Source organism: Charadrius vociferus, unplaced genomic scaffold, assembly GCF_000708025.1.
Source record: "Charadrius vociferus isolate BGI_N301 unplaced genomic scaffold, ASM70802v2 scaffold475, whole genome shotgun sequence".
NCBI classification, from domain to species: domain Eukaryota; kingdom Metazoa; phylum Chordata; class Aves; order Charadriiformes; family Charadriidae; genus Charadrius; species Charadrius vociferus.
Window position 1 is genome coordinate 515,839 of NW_009648337.1, and position 17,123 is coordinate 532,961.

At 34.3% G+C, this 17,123-nt stretch overlaps 1 protein-coding gene across 1 annotated transcript in view; it reads left to right on the forward strand.

The window, feature by feature from the left end:
• The first annotated feature begins 2,596 nt into the window (after window positions 1-2,596).
• RPGRIP1L (RPGRIP1-like) overlaps window positions 2,597-17,123 on the forward strand; it is a 71,595-nt gene continuing 57,068 nt past the window's right edge. The window contains exons 1-5 of the mRNA XM_009885058.1: window positions 2,597-2,681; window positions 3,474-3,618; window positions 5,684-5,982; window positions 8,842-8,941; window positions 11,071-11,214. Coding sequence (XP_009883360.1) covers window positions 2,597-2,681; window positions 3,474-3,618; window positions 5,684-5,982; window positions 8,842-8,941; window positions 11,071-11,214 — 773 coding nt within the window. The remainder of the gene's footprint in view (window positions 2,682-3,473; window positions 3,619-5,683; window positions 5,983-8,841; window positions 8,942-11,070; window positions 11,215-17,123) is intronic.

Consider the following 17,123-nt stretch of genomic DNA (forward strand, 5'->3'; position numbering starts at 1 on the left):
GACTTCAAGGAAAGTAATTTTGTTTAAGTGTTTCTGATTGACACTGTAATATTCAAAAAGTAACTAACATATGCACCACATGATTTGCTGTTTGAAGTGTCCTCTCTCAGAGAAGAAACATAAAGGATGGTTGTTAGTGTTTATTAAAGACATAGGTGATTCTCATATTACTAGTGACGGAAATAAATTGCCAGGCCAAATTCTAAAACTGTAGTTATATTTTGCCTCCCTAGAACCAGGAGGCAGGTTTGTACTATTTCTGTCTAAAACCACTCTTTTTCCTAAAAACAGTTGATTTTTTTTTTTCACTATGGCCCAGGACAGAGAAGCAAGCTGAATACTTAATTTCCATCACTTTGTAATGAAAATGAAACAACCAGTTCTTCCTTTCACTATTGAAAATTTCACCTAAGTTTTTTTATAGCACATGTATTTTGTCACTTGTCTTCAAGTGGTGTCATGTTGCCAGTTAAAACTGGCTTTCATGTAGAGCCCTGCTATGTTTGTTTGCTTACAACTTAAATATTTCTGCGTTTTTCCTGCAGCCAGTAATGGATTGCTACTGACGAGGGGGGTTTTGTTTGTTTATTTGAGGGAGAAGCATATGTTGTTTTGTCTTTTTTTTTTAAGTGAATGGGTTTCTTTCACACTGAAAATAACACGTAGATGTCCATAGCAAAGTTTCTTTAGCAAGTGTCAAATAGTGAAAAACAGTAACACTTACATGTGCCTATTATTGTGCTAGAGTTTTTGAAGCTTGATTTTTGATATATCACAAACATTGTGAAGCCGTGCTGATAAAATATTTGTTTAGCTCTTGACCTCTCGGAAATATGCCAAGAAATTCTGTCATTTTTTATTTGTGAAGACTGAGACAACCACATTCTAAAAAGACATATAATGGTAGCATCTTCCCCTTGCTACAATCATGAACCAAATTTGGATTGATCATCTGGAGGTAAAGGTTTCTGTTTCACTGTAATCTCAGTTGCTGTAGTGATATTGATACAGTGACATATAATAATGACTGTAGTAATGAACCTACATGTGAGTGAAGTCAATGACTGCAGATAGTGCTAATTTAACAAATTACCAAAAAAGTTTTGAGGCATTTGTGTGAATAACACAAAAAGAGCTGAGAACACTGAGGAGCTAGATTCCAGCTGATAAGTATCTGTCATTAGGATTGTGCCATTGATTACTACAGCTGCATGCCATGAACCTCAACATCAAGAAGTATTATTCTCTATTTCTGTGACTGAGAGCATTGAAACTGCAACGTTATTGCTAATGTAAAAGTGTACATCTGTTCAGGCATTTCAACAGTCATGACAAGGAAACATTTGTTCCACACAAAAGAAAAATGTGTTCAGGTTGTTATAAACAGTGAAAGCTGGAAATAACACATTATCCTAAAATTTAATGATAAAAACCCATAAGATTGAAAGCAAGCTTGACTTGATGGACACTAAACTTCCATTATCCTTTCCATTCCTTTTGGACAAAACCATAAGGAGACTTGTTTATGAAAGAAAACTTTACTGGTAGAAGAAAGGTATTTTGGCTATGATAGAATTCACAGATACTTCATGGAATGTCTGTGGGTTGTACTCTGTCACTTTTGTCCTCTGATACAGGTCTTTAGTAATGTCAGTGTTAATTTCCCAATGCTTTGCTAGATGTTTTTCAGTTCACTAAGGACTTGCATCACCTGAAGAGTGTAACAAGGCGGGGCGGGAAGACTGTTTAAAGGACTTCATATCTTTCTTACCATGCTATTTCAGCCTTACTTGACTCTATGGCCAACATCTAATTTTCTGCACTGGAAGAGAAGAAAGAAACAGTAGTTGTTAAAAAGTATCTTCATAAATTACGCTGAAACAAATGTACTACTCTCTCACATTAATACTTTCCTAATCTCACTTTGTCATGTAGATAAGCTTTCTGTTGCCTCAAGAAAGAAATGTGTTGAGATTTATGAGAATCATTCATAGGAGTGTCTCTAGCTTAGAAAGTCATTTCTCATATGACAGTGATTGAAAGAAGACTAAGAGAATGGTAGGCAATGCTGAAATGACTTCGTAACCGCTAGCACCTCTGTTTCAGAGAGTACCATTCAAAATGTGGAAGATGACATTTACGCATCTACCAGTTGAGGCCTAAAGCTTTGACCTGTCTTAAAAAACCCAAATAAACAGTTAAAAAAACAACACAAAAAACCCCCATAGGTCCCTCTCCCACATGCACTTAGACATATGTCCTTAGCTCAACAATTGCTGAAGACAACAGAACTAGAACTTAAAAAGGGTATTTCGACATACATTCAGTAAAATCAGAGCTATTGCATAGCAAAGAAGTCATATTTTGTGCACAGATTAAAACTGACATAAAGTTTAACTTGAAAGTTTAGATTGTCCTCTGGGTGATACAAGTGAGATAGGAGCATTTATAGTAATGTTCGAGTCTGTCATTTCAGTGAATCTGTCATTACTTTTTCCTTCATTTTATATAATGTATTGTAGTTCGTTCTTGTCTCACAGTTGAAGTTACAGATGGCGAAGGTTTTCATTTGAATTTTGTTATCCATAGATAAGCCATGTCTGTCCCAGCTGATGAAACTGTGGGGGACCTGCCTGTGAGAGATGTAGGTCTAACCCTAGCTGGAATTGGAGGATTGCAAGGTTTGTACCAGCTGCTATTTATTACAGTTACAGACTTTGATCAGTGGCTTCTTTAGTTTCTTTCTGAAAATGTTTCTGACATTTGCACTCACAAAATCAAGTTCAAATACCATTCAAAATCTGGGTTAAATTCTGGAAGATACTGTGACCCATTCTGTCTTTGTGTTGCTTGTTATAAGAGGGGAGTTGATGTGAAGTGCTAAAAACTGGAAATCTCATTAAGCTATAACGTTCATCATTCCAGAACGAGAGAGGCTTTTTTTTTTCTGAATTGAGGACAAGGCCAGTCCTATTTAACAAAATGGGAACCAAAAGTACTATGCAATACAGATATGTTACTCAGTTGCTATTAGAATGGAACTACTGGGATTAGTCTTGTATCTGAGTAAATTTACAGAATTATGAGTTAGTTTTTTCAAGCTTCAAGACAGTATGTTAACTTTGAAACAGATTAGAAAGCATCTCTGTGGTAATGATCATCTTATTTTTTTTTTAAGTAGTATGGTTGACAGTACCTGGTTACTTGCTAAACTATTTCCTTTGTGTTGTCTAGTGGATAATCAGTTTTCTGTATCATTTGAATTGCTTTTTTATCTGTAAGAGGGAGGCAAAAAGCGATTAATATGCCACTAAGTCTGAAAAAAATTAATCAACAGACTCAAACAAGTGTAAAATATCAAATTACTTGAAAACTTTCTCTTATTTTTTTTGGTATTTCAAAATGAGTTAGACTTTGGGTTGCGTGTTGTTGAATGTATTGAAGGTAATTTAAAGTTGTCTTGGTTTGGGTAGAATCATCAACCACACACAATGTTAGAGCACGACAGTCTGTATCACGAATCGGTCGAGAGGAACTGGAAGACAGACTTCTTCGTTTACGTGATGAGAACATCTTACTCAAGCAGCATGCAAATAAGCAAGAGGAGAAAATTAAAAGGTATGACTTTCAATGTTTTTATGTTAGCTCAGAATAATATTTTTGTCCTTTAAGGCATTACCAACAGATTAAGAATTATGCTGATTTATCTCAGAGCACTTTTGAAAGCAGTAGCAAAAATCACTCATTAGAATTCATTTTGTATTGATTTCTGGTTGTCTCTGTGGCACGTGGGATATTTTTTTGCAGTGGACAGTATTAGATGTCCACGTACACCTGCTATCCACTACTTCAGAATTGGTACCTTGGGTTCATAGCTCTGCCATCTGTGTACAAATATAGCGCGTATATATAACAAATACATATATTCAGTTCAGGGAATTGAAAAAGAGGTTAGAGAAGCCTAATTATTCATCAGGAATTTCATCGTAGAATCAGAATGGCCTATCCAGAGAGATTCTGCCCCTTTTTTTGTCCTTCTCTGTCCTCCAAGAAGTTGACTAGCCTCTAGCCTTCTATGGTCTAGTTAATCCTAAAATATCTGTATAATTATGATCAGCTCTCTGTAGATGGGACTGTTTCATACCTTTCTAAAGTCAAAAACATTCTTTCCTTTTGACTCAGTACTGAGTGAGTCAGGATCAAATTGATCAGAATGATGTAACTGCCACATTTTCTGTCAGGCTACTGTCAAATACAAGATGGTGGAACAAATGAATTGTTTGCTTATTCCAAATAGCATTTCCTGTGTTTCTGTTAGATGACTTATCAAATGCACTCATCATCCGCTTAGGTAAAATTACACAAAGGCCCAAATTGGAATACCTGAATGAATATTTTAAGGCACACAGAAAAAAAAAAAATACAGTGTTTGTCTAGATTACCAGACAAAAATCTTAACTCCTCAAGCTAAATTTCTTTCCCAGCATCCCTCATGCCAAAACCCTTGTAACAAAAAGTTTGGAAAGAATTTGCAGTAGAAGTAAATTTAAAAAAACCAAATAAACAAAAAACCCGCTTACAGGCAAGTAACATTCTGTGACATCCTAAAGTTATTATGGATTTTTTTTGCTTCACTTTTGTTCTTTTAAGTAGAAGCTTCTGTCCATAAGTATACAAAAATAAAACAAGCCCCTTTAAACAAATGAAGTGTGTCCTTATTTTCAGTTTTCTTTCTGGGCCTGCAAAAATAGATTCCCTGTAAACTAGATACAGGTCTTGAAGATGTGCGACCAATTTTGTAAAGTCTTGAACTTGTCTTTCTCATCAAAGCCACCTTTTCTTTCTTTACATGCCAAGTTTTTTCCATTCGCTGCTGGGTATGTTTTCTGTTCTTGTATATTACATCACCTCCATGTGCCCTCTCTGCCTTTTGTTCTATCTTACCAATGTTTATCAAAACTAAAGGAAATCAAAGGTACAACTCTTGAGATGCCAAAAGCAAAATTTGTATCCTTTTAAAGATAGATGAAAACCATACTCTCTGTATCTAATTATATTCTTCAGCTAACCATTCCTTCTCTGAAGCACACGGGTAATATTTACCAAGTATAAAATTGAGTATGGTAATGAGAACTATTAAGTCTTTTTTTTTTTTTGGAGTACCTTCTTCAGTATCTCCACCTATATATTTTAGATGCTTTAGAACTGAAATATATATTGAAATCCTAAAATACTAGAAATTATATATCATTTGAATGTTGCATATTACTAGCATTCTTTCAATAGTTGAATGTTTTGTGGAACTGTAGCTTTTATAGTTTGCCCCACCACATCCCAAATCTGTAACTTTACTTAACAGCATGCAGAGGTTCCTATATAAGGTCATGCGTTAAAAATTACATTTAAGCAGCATATGGAGTAAATATGTGTCCTCCCTTTACTAACCTTAAATGATAAGCCTTAGGAAACTGTTATTTGTCAGTGCTATAAAGCAGATTGCTGCACAGTGGTTTCAATTATCTTCAAAGAGTTCTTCACAGGCAGTAATAGTTATATCAAAACCTGAAATTTATTATTCAGGTTCTACGCTGAAGTCTTCACAGTGATTATGTTCCTTTCAACAGAATGCTTTTTATGCTGACTTTTCACATTCTTTTTCATCTTTTTTTATTATTTTCCCCAGAATGGCCACCAAGTTAATACGGCTTGTTAATGATAAAAAAAGGTCTGAACAGGTTGGTGGCGGCCCCAAGCGGCTGGGTCAGGCTGTGGAGCTGGAAGAAATGATTGAGCATTTGCAAGAGAGAGTCCGTGAGCTTGAGAAACAAAACGAGAGCCTCCGCAGCAAACTCATTTCAACTAAACAGCAGCTCCAGATTCAAGGCCATAGGCCTTGTCCGTACAGCTATGTTCAATCTCGTATAAACACTGGTCTCAAAAAAGTAAATGAGGCTGCTGGCATGCCGGAGCACGCCAAGAAAGGTATAATTCACCTTTACTAAAAGTAGCGGTTTATACAGATAGCCCTAATTATTGCTTCACTGTAGCAAGTACGTCCTCTTTTCTGTTCAGCAGTGGGCAATAGTACCTGTAGGCAGAAAGATTGCTCTTCCCCCCTTTTCTTGTATTTATTTATAGCATTCATGATAATTTGTTTGCCTTTGAAATCCTTATTTTGAGAATCCACAGTGGTAGGGGTAAAACAAAAGTACAGATTTGTAAATAAAGTAGTTATCAAGCGAGTCTTCTAGTAGTTAAGTCATGGGACTTCCCTCGTATAACTTCTCTACATGTTAAAGGCTTATAAAAGAAGTATATGAAAAAATTTAGTGTTGTCATGTTATAACAAAGTTTTACATCTGTAGTTTGTTTGCACATGTTTTTCCTTTATTAATTTCAAGGTTTGTTCTCGTCTCTCGATACATGTGTGCACAACACTGCAAACTTGAAAAATCTATTACATGTGCGGACTTTCGAAAGCACATACCACAATGCAGCCTTCTTTAATGATGCTTTTTACTGTCAAGACTTACTGCTTAAGGCACTCGTACTCTCAGTCCTTTATTTATGGTACCTACATTTGGAAATTACACTCTAAACCCTTTCTATTTTCATAGCAACATTTGTAGAGGTAGTTGTACTCAGTTAACATACACAGTGCAGATAATGTGTTTTTTAAAAAAAATGCAGCTATGTTGGCCCTGATTCAAAACTGAGTCAGCAGAATTGTCTCCTTAACTTCTTCAAGCTACAGATCAGGCTGATAGCCAGTTATGTTGTGTTTTTTCTCCATCTCACCCTCCCACCAGTCTCTTTTTTTGGTTACATTGATTATTCAGGTGTATGAAAACAAAAACAATTATTATGTTTTTAGACAGGTAATAAAAAGCAATTGGCTCTGCCACTCTGCTTTTTTAATTTCAATAGTGAAAGTTTTGACATTTTAAATACACTTACATTGTCACCCTTTGTCATGAATTAGGCAATTTTATTCCCAAATCAATTTTTTGTTTGTTTGTTTTAACAATGCAATAGTAGGGTAAAAATGTAATAAATTTATTCAGGCTTAGTGCTAGCAGAGAGAAAAGGGCAACTTGGTTCAAGGATTAAACATCAAGCATTAAAATGGCGTGCTGCAAGGACTTCTCTTGGCATAGGAACAGATTCAGATCAAAGACATCCTGTGCTGAACTAAGACTGGGGCCATGTTGATTGAGGCAGTGTTTTTTAAACTAAAGAGAACATGAGGACAAAAAAAAAATAAAGCAAAAGTTGTCCACAGAACATTCGGTTCAGATAATAATGTTGAGAAATTTCACAGAAGTTCTAGTGTGCCTATCTCGGTTCTAAGACCTTGTCCAAACCAGAAGTGTTCTCATAATTTGAGTGCTATGAACATGCAATTTCTTGAACACTTTTTTTCTAAGGTGAAGACTATTATTAAGAATCTAGTAACAAATACTCAGAACTTGGACACGGTGGTGTCTTCCAGAAGGTCAGAGAATATGTTCTGTACTATTCGTTAGCATGGGCTGTTTCATGTTTTTCTCTTGTATGTTTTCTCACCCTGCCCTTTTGATTAATGATTATAAACCTAGCAGTCTGCTGTTGGGTATATGCCTCCTATCTTTAATGGCTGCTGGACTCTTAGATTGCTCTGTAGAACTATGAGGCTGAATCTCAAAATATTTTTAGTGCAGATCAGAAAACACACGGAGCAATTCTCCAAAAATAGTGCCTGGAAAAATTCAGGAGAGCTTAGCTGTCTCCAGGGTATGAAGAGGCAAGAAGAATCCACAAATAATAAATACACCTTACTGTATCTGCTTTGTGTTTGGCTGGTTTACAGGTACCATAGCAAGTCGCTCCAAAAGATGTGTATGAATGTTCACTAAATGCTCACTGGTTTGTCTCATTACTTTCTTTATTGAGTACAACCTTCTAAGATATATCATGATTTCAACAAAAATAAATAAAAAATATATACTCTAGGGGTATATAAAAACATATGTATACAGCATAATTACCAGTACCTTAAAATAATACTTAAAGATCAAAATTCAAAACATATAAATGGATCAAATTAAGTCAGCACAAATGCAAAGTAGGTAAATTTTTTTCAGTCATTTTGCGAACCTGCTGGTATCGTTGTACCTTGAACCTAAATGACTCAATTTTGGGGACTGAGGGATGGCAGCTGTAATGCTGTGTTTGAAATTTAATGCATAGTTTGGTCCCACCTCAAAACTTCATTAATTTCTTCTTGCTGAAGAAAGAGAAGAAGGAGAAAGATTTGGAGAAACCATTACTTTTACTCCTGAACTAACTATTCTTCCTTAGGTAATTTCTCACTTTTCTTTTTCATCAGGGACTTGATATGCTTCTAAAGAATGTAAGGAAATTATTTGCACTGCTGCTAAAAATGGTCCTGTAATTGCTTGTCTAGGTAAATGAGACTCATGATTTTGTAAAGAAAGTGCTGTCAGAGGAAAAAGTGATTATGAGTCCATGTGTCTGTTTAACAATATTGATATTGTTCTTTAAAGGCACCATCTCTGTTCTGTCTTTAAAAATAAAATCTTCTAAGGAAGACATTTCAAGACACATTTTTAGCATTTCTCTTTAACTGTACATTTCTCATGCTGTATTACCCATAGTTCAAATTTTACAGCAGCTATGTTGTAGATACTTCAATTATCTCTTTCCATGTGAATTTGATGTAAAAGTACTTTTTATGGCATCTATATACGGGTTGTAAGTGTTTGTGCTGTGTAGAGATTGTTGTTTTGTGAAATGCTTTTCATTCAGCATGACAAAAATTTATCTTTTCTTTGTTTTCAGGAATGAGATTTCAGGATTTAGAAGTGAGATCACCTAACCCTGTGCTCCCAAGATATGGGGAGAGTCTGCTTGAGGATCCAAGAGCTGAAATAAGAAATTTGTATGATTTTTATATTCCTTAATTTTTGCCATTAAAATGGTTAAAACTTGTGGTTTTCTTGAAGGAAAAAAAATATTTTTTTTTAACAAGTTTTTACTTCAGAAAATAAAGTGAAGTTGTTGGATCTGACAGCCGTTAACACCGGTAACAATGCAGAAGTGTTTTAAGATAAGGAAAACATAGGATCAGGAATTTAGAATGCAAAATGTAGCTACATAAGAATTTGGCTGGAAGTTAAAACTGATCTTCAATGGTGAGGCTCTCTTTTTGCTAGGATGCAATGCTGCCTAGCTTACTACTGGACAAAATTGACAAAAGCAGAAAGAATCTTAGCTGCAAAATTATTACCACCGTAACTCCTGAAATGTGTAGGTTAACCCATGCAAGTAGTGACTGTATTGAATGTGTTACACATTTAAGCTTTATTTCTAGAGGTGGTCAGATTTTATGGACAAGATGCAAAAAGTGCAGTATAGAATAGTAATATAAAATGATTTTGATTCACTTCTGCATTTTGAAAGTTGGTTGTAGTCCAGTTTAACGTAGTTTAACGGAAATTGAAGCTCAGGAAACTCTTAATAACATCCTTAACATAAAGACTGTGTGAGAATAGAGAGGTGTTATATAGGATGCAGAAAAGGTAGTTTACATCTAATTTCAAGATATTGAGGTCTGATTAGAACGTTCTTCTTCTCCAAAGTGTAGGGGAACTTGCTTTTTAGACACTTGGTTTTCTGAAAACTACATGCAGTATGTGTATTTCTTTCCATAATTATTTTTCTAATCAGATTTACTACAATATCTGTAAATGCTAAGCTTTCAATAAATGGGCAAGCTAAGTATACAAACATATGAATTAATGGACATTTATGTATTTTGTGCTTGAAGTTTTGTGAACGCAAAGATTTAGTGGGATCATAGGAAATAATTTTACAGGAGTACTCTTACAATTGATTTTAATAAAGAAATTATTTAACAATATTTAAAGTGCACTCTTGCTAGCATCCTGTCTGAATGTAACCCTTGCTGAACAGTTACAGGTTTTTTTAAAAAAAATAATTTGCATCATAGAATGTTGTTATTGGGGGGAAAAAAACCACTTTAGTAATTTTAAAGTGATCAGCCTAGAAAGGGCTATTTCTCCTATAACTATCACTTTTGAAGACTTGGAAAATAGGAGCTGTCCATTGAGACTGCCATGAATCTTGGTGTTCACAATTGTGTTATAATGCAAAAAACATTCAAATAGCATTTTTTTCAGAGATTTCAGTTCTCACAAAGGTGGAAAGAACAAACACAGTTGCTCAGAATGGTGCTCTCAGGTACAAAAGCAAACACGTGGCCAAAAAACTCAAGGTGCTTTAAAGTCTACAATAGATGTGTGAAGTAACGAGGAACTGTACCTTATGCATCAAAAGCTTTAGATTGGAAAAAAATGAATAATAAATTGTTGCTTATTCTCATTAGAAAAAACGTTACTGGAAAAGATAGCTGAGATTAACTTGTCAAGAAAATAAAAATCACAAAGTTGTGGCCACTAAAAAATATTTAGACTGTGATCTCTATAGTTTTCTGCCTTTTTTTAATTGCATTTGCTGGATAAATTCCACTGTTAGAGACACATCTGGTTTTTTTGGATAAAGTTACCTAACTCAGAATAAAAGCTTAAAAATTACTCTCACTGCTCTGTCCACTGAAGATTTTGTATTCTTTTGATACCTACTAATGGTTGTTTCCTTTACAGAAAACACTTGGTACTAATGGATTAGGAGGAGGATATTTTAATATAGAGTGTAAGAAACCATAAACAATGCTTTTAGCTAGTTTCTGCTGAACATTATTCAGTCCACATAAACATTTATTTTAAGAGTATCATCTCGTTTGTATTGTGTTTGTTAATGTGTTTGAATTATGTATCTATTTATTGTACTACTCACATCTTTTCATGGGGTGACCTCTAATTACTGTCACGGTAACTTGAACTCTTAAACCTCTCTTGTGACACATGTCATTAAAAAAATACAAGTTTTGCTGAACACTTTTAAAATTTTTACTCAAATATTCATTTGATTTCTTTCTTTTATTAAATACTTAGCTGTTTTTATAACGTAAGGTGCTTGTGCTTGCAGGGAGACTGTGATTGAGTCCCAAAGGGAACGCATTGAGGAACTAGAACGTGCTAGAGAGATGCTTGTGAGTCAGCTAAGAAGGAAAGGAAAGGAAATTGAAGAATCCGTCCTACGGCTGAAAGAGCAAGAAACAACAAGCCAAAGGTATTGTGAAAAATAGAAATCTCCATGGTGGAAGCATTAGAAGAGCTATGTCATAATACTTATATATAGCTGTAAAAATTACTTGTTCTTTTAAGAAATATGTGCTTTATTCAGTTTTTCCCTTTGGTGAAACTAAGTCATAAAATGTTATACCAAATAGCCATGGATAATTCTAACCAAGGAGATTGTTCTGATAATACGTTATTATGTTTTTTCACAAATAAACAAAGAGGTTCATAATTGCCATTTTAGAGAATTCATTTCCAGCTGATTCAGATTCAATTGAAGATTAACTCATTAAATTTTAATCATCTATTGTTTCTTCAATATAATTACTAGAAAATTTTAGATATAGGTTCATAGGGGATAATTTAATGTTCATTAATAGTCATAGATAATTTGGAGTCTAGAAATAGTAGAAAAATAGTAGCCCTGTAAGGGTAAATTAGGAAATTTTTGAAGGAATGTGGTATATCTGTGGAGTGAAACAAAGCCAGACAAACATGTTTGTGGAATGGTTTCACAGTAAAGCCTCTATTAGCTTTAATCTCTTTTCTTTCTCTCTCTCTTTCTTCTTTCTCTTTTGCCAAAAATATATGCAAAATTATACAACTTGGCATATATTTTTCCCTGTTTTTACTGTTTCAATTTCAGCCTGTTACTTTTAATTGTATTAAGGATCTAATACAGCGTGATCTTGCATTCCTTACTCATTTGATTTCAATGAAAGTTTTACTTGAATGAGAAATACGTGGTCAGTTCTTTAGCTGCCTTTCAAGAGAGGGACCCCGTTATTATGTGTGAGCATTCTTTTATGCATCAGTGGTGCTACATAAATAATACATCATAATGTTTGCTATTAAATTATTCACAAAGTCGTAAGTCTCCCCTATTCAGAATTTCCTTTATATAGTTTAAATAGGTTAAAGAAGTTGTTATCATAAATAATTTCTCACTCTGTGCCTACAGTGAATTCAGAAAATATTTAAAAGATTTTTTTCATTATTTGAAAATAATCTGATACAAATCTCAAAGAACTTCTGTGCTTCATTTTTCTGTAGATCAGCACTGTTCTTTAAGTACAGCAGTCAGAAACTGAATATAACTTCTAAATTTGATGTCAGCTACCACGTCTCTGTGAAATTTTTAAGTTCTAAGGTAAAGATACACTTCAAGTTCAGCTAAAAAAATCCTTAAATACAGCCAGACTACAAAGGTAGTCCAGGTCCTTATTTATTTGTATTTATCAAATTACTTGTATACAATCCATGATACTTGACCTACGTTACAATCTGTGAATTCATGTTTGAAGTTCTGGAATTATTTCCTTTATAGTCTATTTCTTGTTTGAAACTGGATAAAAGATATGTTAAGAGTTACTGTGTTTGGCTGAAGATACTGGGAAAGAAATTGAAGAATGTCCACTAGTGCATATCCAGAATAGTGTGTGTTCTATAATTTTGCCATTAGAATACTTTATGAAAGGCTGTTAAACCCCATGTTTTTCAAGTAGGTTCGTTTTTTTTATTTAATGCTGAATGAACCAAAGCCAGAACTTAGAGCGATACTGTTCTCTCCAGGTTTAACTCTAACCATAGGTACCTATGCGCATTATCTTTAGGAGATTTCCTTCTTGGAAACCTTGTAACTGCTATTTAGAGCAGTCTGTATTAGTTGTTTTATTACACAAATACATTTATAGGTCTATATCATTCTTATTTTTAATAGTCTTTGCATCAGCAAAGAAGAAACTGTCAATACCAGAACATCGGAGGAAAAATTGGAAATTTGGCTGATAAGATCATCTTATTTAATCTTTGTACCTTATGTCTTTGAATTTTGGTGCAATTGGCAGGTTTTTATTGTGTTTTGTAAGAATACACTTGGCTGTCATCTAGTTACGTTACTACCCAAAGACAGTTAAGCTATTCAAATTATTTAAGAACTGGTTTGTGCCCAAAGGACATAATAAATGTGCTTCCACCAATGTTCATGTTGTAGTAGCGTTTGATCTTAGCCTGGTGTTAACAAAATTAGGTTACTTTCAACCTTTAGGAAAACATTCTTTATTCTGCTACATGATTAAGAAGTTCTTGTGATTGAAATAACTAGTTTCCAAGTAGTGAAGCAGCCACAGTTACTAATCAATTGATCCATCGGCAGTAACAGAGTGAGACATTATTTATCCCAAGTCCTATACCAACAAGAAATCCAGTTATATTTTAAAGATGCCTTTGCAGCTTCATTACTGTTTCTGTATAACACCACAAGACCTACGTAACAGAGCTGAGTTCGTATGCAGTGTGATCCTTGAGAAGATAATTGTAACATGGCTGCAATCAATGTTTTTTTTCACTGTTTCACTAGAGATTGTTTGGGGATTGTTTCAGGAATATACACTTCTGATTTAATTCTAACTTAAGGGAGAACCCTGGCCTGTGGGTTGTTAGACTAAACATATTTTCTTAAGTAAAAAATTTAATTGCATTTAGAATGATTGTTTTTAATTTTAAGATGGCCAAAACCATAACAACCTCGTGGTTTGGTGTCGATGATACACAGTGTGCAAGTTAAAATGTTAGGTTTAAACAATCACATTTTGCAAGCAGCTAGCTTCAAATGACTTAATTGCTCATCATACTTTCCAAACACATTTTTAAAGCCACCCCAAAATGCATTTGTGAAACAGGTACCCGAGTTTTACACATTACTGAGGTTTTTGTGTTTTGTTTGTTTGTTTTGATGAGAAAAGCTTTTTTGGCAGTCAGGTTTTAATTCCTTTGTCATTTTTTTTCTGCAACATGACTTTGGAATTAGACCTATTAAATGTGTGAATCTTTGACCAGGAGTATCATATCTGATGCACTTGTGACTTCTATTTTTGCATTATAGCGTTGCAAACCTAGGTTAAAATGTAGAACATTAGTCATAATGCATTATGTAAACAGTTTTGAGAGACTACAGCCTGTATATGAATTTGCTAAATCATGTCTGTCGTGTTTGTATGTATGTGTCAAGTATCAAAAAAACAAAAACCAAACCCTTATGTTTGCATTTCCATATCTGATTTTTTATTTTTAACCAGTTTCCCTAAAGATCATTTCTTTTTTCATTTGTAGATAGCTTTTTTAGCCAGGCAAACAAATTTAGAAATTTATATTGGTATTTATACCATCTTAATAATTTAGGTGCTAGAGCTATTGATGCAGTGCTAATGTTTTGCTTATTGCCAATATACTGTCAATTACAACATAAAGGTACTACAAGAAGGTAAACATGGTCGAGGGTTCCCCCCCGCCCCTTTATATTGACTTCCTATAAGAAATAAGAGGTAAAGGAAAGAACATAATCTATATCAACATATAATCCTGTTAGATACTAAGCATTGTAAAATGAGAAGAGTACTGCACGCTGATGTTCGATTCTTTATTTCTCTGCTTGGGAGTCTATGTATATATCTTGGCCATTGATGCATTTGTGATTGAAAACTATTAGCCTGGAAACCTTTTGTTTATTTTGCCAGACAGGGTAAGTGGTCTTGAGAAATATGGGGGTGATATTTTTTTTACTTGCTTGTTTTTCTTGTTCTGAAATTTTGTGAGCCACAGGTTCAGTTGATACAATAGTCAGGACTCTCTCAGAGTAGTCTCAGTATTGTATCTGTGTCCTGCTCATATGGAAGTAAAGACAAGATGCAAGGGATGTGGTTTAATTAGACCTCAATTTTATTAGCTTAGCCATCTGGGATTTACTGGCATAAATTTGTACAGTGCAGGTCAAGATCCTTTCTTTAATTGTTTCCTTCTGGTGTAGGTTGCTATCAGTCCCCCATTCCCACACAGCTGGTCCCCAGCCTGTTATTGGGACCCCACTCTATATGCTTTTAATCCAAAAGATAAGAGGTCTGGAGAAGACATTGTCTCTTTGGTGTACTTCAGACATTAACCCCAAACATAATTCTTAGGTTTTTTTAAAGAGTCACTTTCTCCTAACTTCATTTCCAATTTCAGACTTTTTAATCCAGCTTTAAGATGAAGTTTAGTGTGGATGGACAGAGTTCATGTTCCTTATATCTGCAGTTGTGGCAGAAGGCATGCTAGAGCTAAATCAGTATGCTCATTAATCCAGCTTAGTTCCTCTAAAGGGATAGTAGCTCCTTTTCTTTTTCTAACTTCTACTCCAGGTTTGCCTCCTTGTCTTCAGGTTCTGTGGCAGAATTTTGGGCTTTTTTGGCAACAGAGAAATATTGAATGAGCTATCTTTGTCCAGCTTTATTCTTATACATTATTTTGTTATTCTTTGAGCAAAATATTATCTACATAAGTGAAAGGTAGCATTGACTTTTATATCAAATCTGTATATAACCCCTATTATATCAGAATACCCGGGCAGATGTTCTGGGAGCAGAACACATTAACTCCTGGGAGGGAGATAGCTGTGTAGATAATCAATTTCTATTCTATTCTACTCTTTTGTGACTTCATTTACAGAAAAATTAATCTTCCCAACAGAATCGTCCTCAATTAACTTTACCTTGCCCACAAAATCTGAAATGATTTTGTTGTTCAGCAGTAAACTTCTTGTCATGTACCTAGATGCATTGGACGTGTCGTAGACCTATTTTATTTAAATAAACAAATAAAATATTGTAGAAGTACTGTAGAGAAATAATTTTGTTGCTGCAGCCTATGATGAGAGCTGAGATTGTGATTGATGTAATGCACTAATAAGAATTTAACGGCACATGCTTTCCGTACCTAGAAACTTCATGAGATAAATACTCTTAAAATTGTAAGAATTTAAATGATCCCAATAAAAAGTAATTTTTCACTTCCAAATTTGAATAATTTGCTTCATAATATCAGTACCCCAAACCTATTTAAATCAAATGCTGTTTCATTCGCTGTTGAAAAAATAGTTAATGTTGATTGTCAGGAGCCATGGGGTTTACATCTGTACATCATAAATTTCACTATCATCTGCTCCTTTTTCTACTTAAAAAGGAAAAAAAAAAAAAAGCCCCCTGCTTAAAAAAAAAAAAGTACCCTGCTTAAAAAAGAAGGGGAGGAAAAAAAGAAAAAGCCTTTGAAGGCATCAGAGCCTTTTGTTTGATGTGTGGAACAAGATTAATAAAAACGTGCCACTACATTAGCTTTTAAATAGCTAGCATGAGACAGTGCTGCTGTCTATACTCACCACAACTTTAATTTATGTAGATAACATGTTTTAGACACATGATAGTTTTAGCATTGCGTTAGGGCCTTTTCTTGCGGAAGATCTCGGGTTTGTGACTGTGTTTATCTTCTGTGTAAGGACAATTAACTGGGCAATGCCAAAACACTGTAGGCTTTGATATTTTACAGAATAAAAGGAAAGTATTTCACGTACTCAGCTGGTTTACAGATGTGTAAGCTTTGTAGTCCATTTTCTTGCTGCAGCATGGCTTTGTGACAATTCCTCCAATAAGTCTAAGATAGGTAAATATTGGAAGAGAAATTAACTTTTCAAATGCTAAAGACTTATTTTGATTTTATCATATTTTATATTAATACAAATCAGAATTGGTTTTGCTTCCCATACTTGAAGAAGCTGTGAAAATAACAGGGTTTAGTTTCACTGCTTGAATTAAGAGAAAACACCAGAAATAAGTATTTATTTAAATTTTGAATTATTTTAAATATCATTAAACAGTACGTTCTCAAAATTAGTCTTAGAATTGTAACAGTATGGAACATCTACATGGATATTAAAAATGATTTTCATGTAGTTAAGACACGCCTCCAGCTTGTTTGAATGCCAGCTTTAAGGTGTTATAGTGTAAATTGCAAAGTCACTTTTTCTTAGCAGTGTTGGATAGGTTTAAACTATAAGAGGAAACTGCTTAAAATGGTAATCTACTGCCACCAAAT